The following is a 1,514-nucleotide window of genomic DNA, read 5'->3' on the forward strand; positions in this document are numbered from 1 at the left end:
CGCCGTCCTTGCCAGGGGGATAATAAGAGAGGCGCGGCCGAAAGTTCTGGAGCGGCGCCTGTTCGCTCCCAGCGCTCGACGGGACTCACCTCGGCTTCGAGCCCGCGAGGCCGGCCGGCGGGGGCTCAGGAGCCCAGACAAAGGGTCAGGAGCCCGGGGCGCGCGGCCGGGGCCTCACCTGTCCCAGCCAGAAGGGTCCAGGGGCGAATGCAGAGGGGCCCCCCCCGGCTCGGGGCGCGGAGGCTGACAGCGGGCTGCAGGCCGGGCGGCGCGGGGGCGGGCGCGGCGCGGGGCCTTACCATTTTTCTGAGCCCCGCCTGCCAGGCCCGGACCAGCGGACGGCCCCGGCGCCGGCGGCTGAGTCACCGCGCCCGTCACCGCCCCCGCGCCAGGCCCCGCCCCTGCCAAAGCCCCGCCCTAAGCCTCGCCCCCTGCCAGGCCCCGCCCCCGATCCAGGCCCCGCCCCCTGTCAAAGCCCCGCCTCGCACAAGGCCCCGCCCTCTTACCAAGCCCCGCCCCGCGCCAGGCCCCGCCCCCACCGCCTGGCCTGCGGAACAAAAGCTGGCCGGCCCTGGGCAGGTGTGGTCGGCTTGGAAACCCGCACGGATCCGAGGGAGGGAAGGAGGGCAGAGCAGCGGCCTGGGACATCTTGGCAGGCTATGGGGGTGGGGGAACAATACGTGTCAAGCGGCTAATTCTTTATATATATATTTTATTACTGATTTCAGAGAGGAAGGGAGAAGGAGTGATAGAAACATCAATGATGAGAATCATTGATTGGCTGCCTCCTTCACACCTCCTACTGGAGATAGAGCCACAACCCTGGCATGTGCCCTTGACCTGAATCGAACCCAGGACCCTTGATCAAGCAGCTAATTCTGTAGCCAGACCAGAAGTCGACAGCCGAGTGGACAAGCTACAGAAAGAGGGAGGAATGGCTGGCTATGGGAGGGAAGAGGAGTGGGTGGGAAAGATGATTGGAGCAGCGATGGAGGAAGGAGAGGCAGAGGGCCGCACAGTTGGATGTGACAGATACAATGGGAACCTCTAGCCAAGCGCTGGAATGCTGGAGAGCAATAGAAGGGCAGGAACCACTGACGCAGGCATGAGGCTGTAACAGGTCAGCCGTACATTCCTCGTGGTGACAGCACTTTCCAAACTCATGATGTGAAGGGACTAGAGCCCCCCCCCCTTCTCTGCAGCCACCACGTGCATATAGTGAGGGGCCCAAGCCTGGCCCCAAGTGTGGCCAACTTCAAAGGCAATTCTCCAGGCTTGCCCCAGAGCACCTGCTGGAAAGAGGAGGAAGCCAGGCAGTCTTGAACACTGAGGCCTCTGCTTTCGACACCTCTGGATAAAGAAGTCCCTGTGGCCAGCAGATTCCCGAGGGATCCTCCTGGCACAGCCCCTTTCTGGGCCTGTGTCCCTCTCTCAAAAGAAAAGGAGAGGTGTGAGGGCATGTGAACATGGATCATAACTGGCACAGGCATGGGTACTCTCTTTAACCTTGAATT

The 1,514-nt window shown here is 62.7% G+C and overlaps 1 protein-coding gene across 1 annotated transcript in view; it reads right to left on the reverse strand.

Annotated features, from left to right (window-relative positions):
• EIF4E3 (eukaryotic translation initiation factor 4E family member 3) overlaps nucleotides 1–1,164 on the reverse strand; it is a 27,302-nt gene extending 26,138 nt beyond the window's left edge. The window contains exon 1 of the mRNA XM_023745607.1: nucleotides 1,132–1,164. Coding sequence (XP_023601375.1) covers nucleotides 1,132–1,164 — 33 coding nt within the window. The remainder of the gene's footprint in view (nucleotides 1–1,131) is intronic.
• Between the last annotated feature and the right edge of the window lie 350 nt (nucleotides 1,165–1,514).

Source organism: Myotis lucifugus, unplaced genomic scaffold (genome assembly GCF_000147115.1).
Source record: "Myotis lucifugus unplaced genomic scaffold, Myoluc2.0 scaffold_558, whole genome shotgun sequence".
Lineage (NCBI taxonomy): Eukaryota > Metazoa > Chordata > Mammalia > Chiroptera > Vespertilionidae > Myotis > Myotis lucifugus.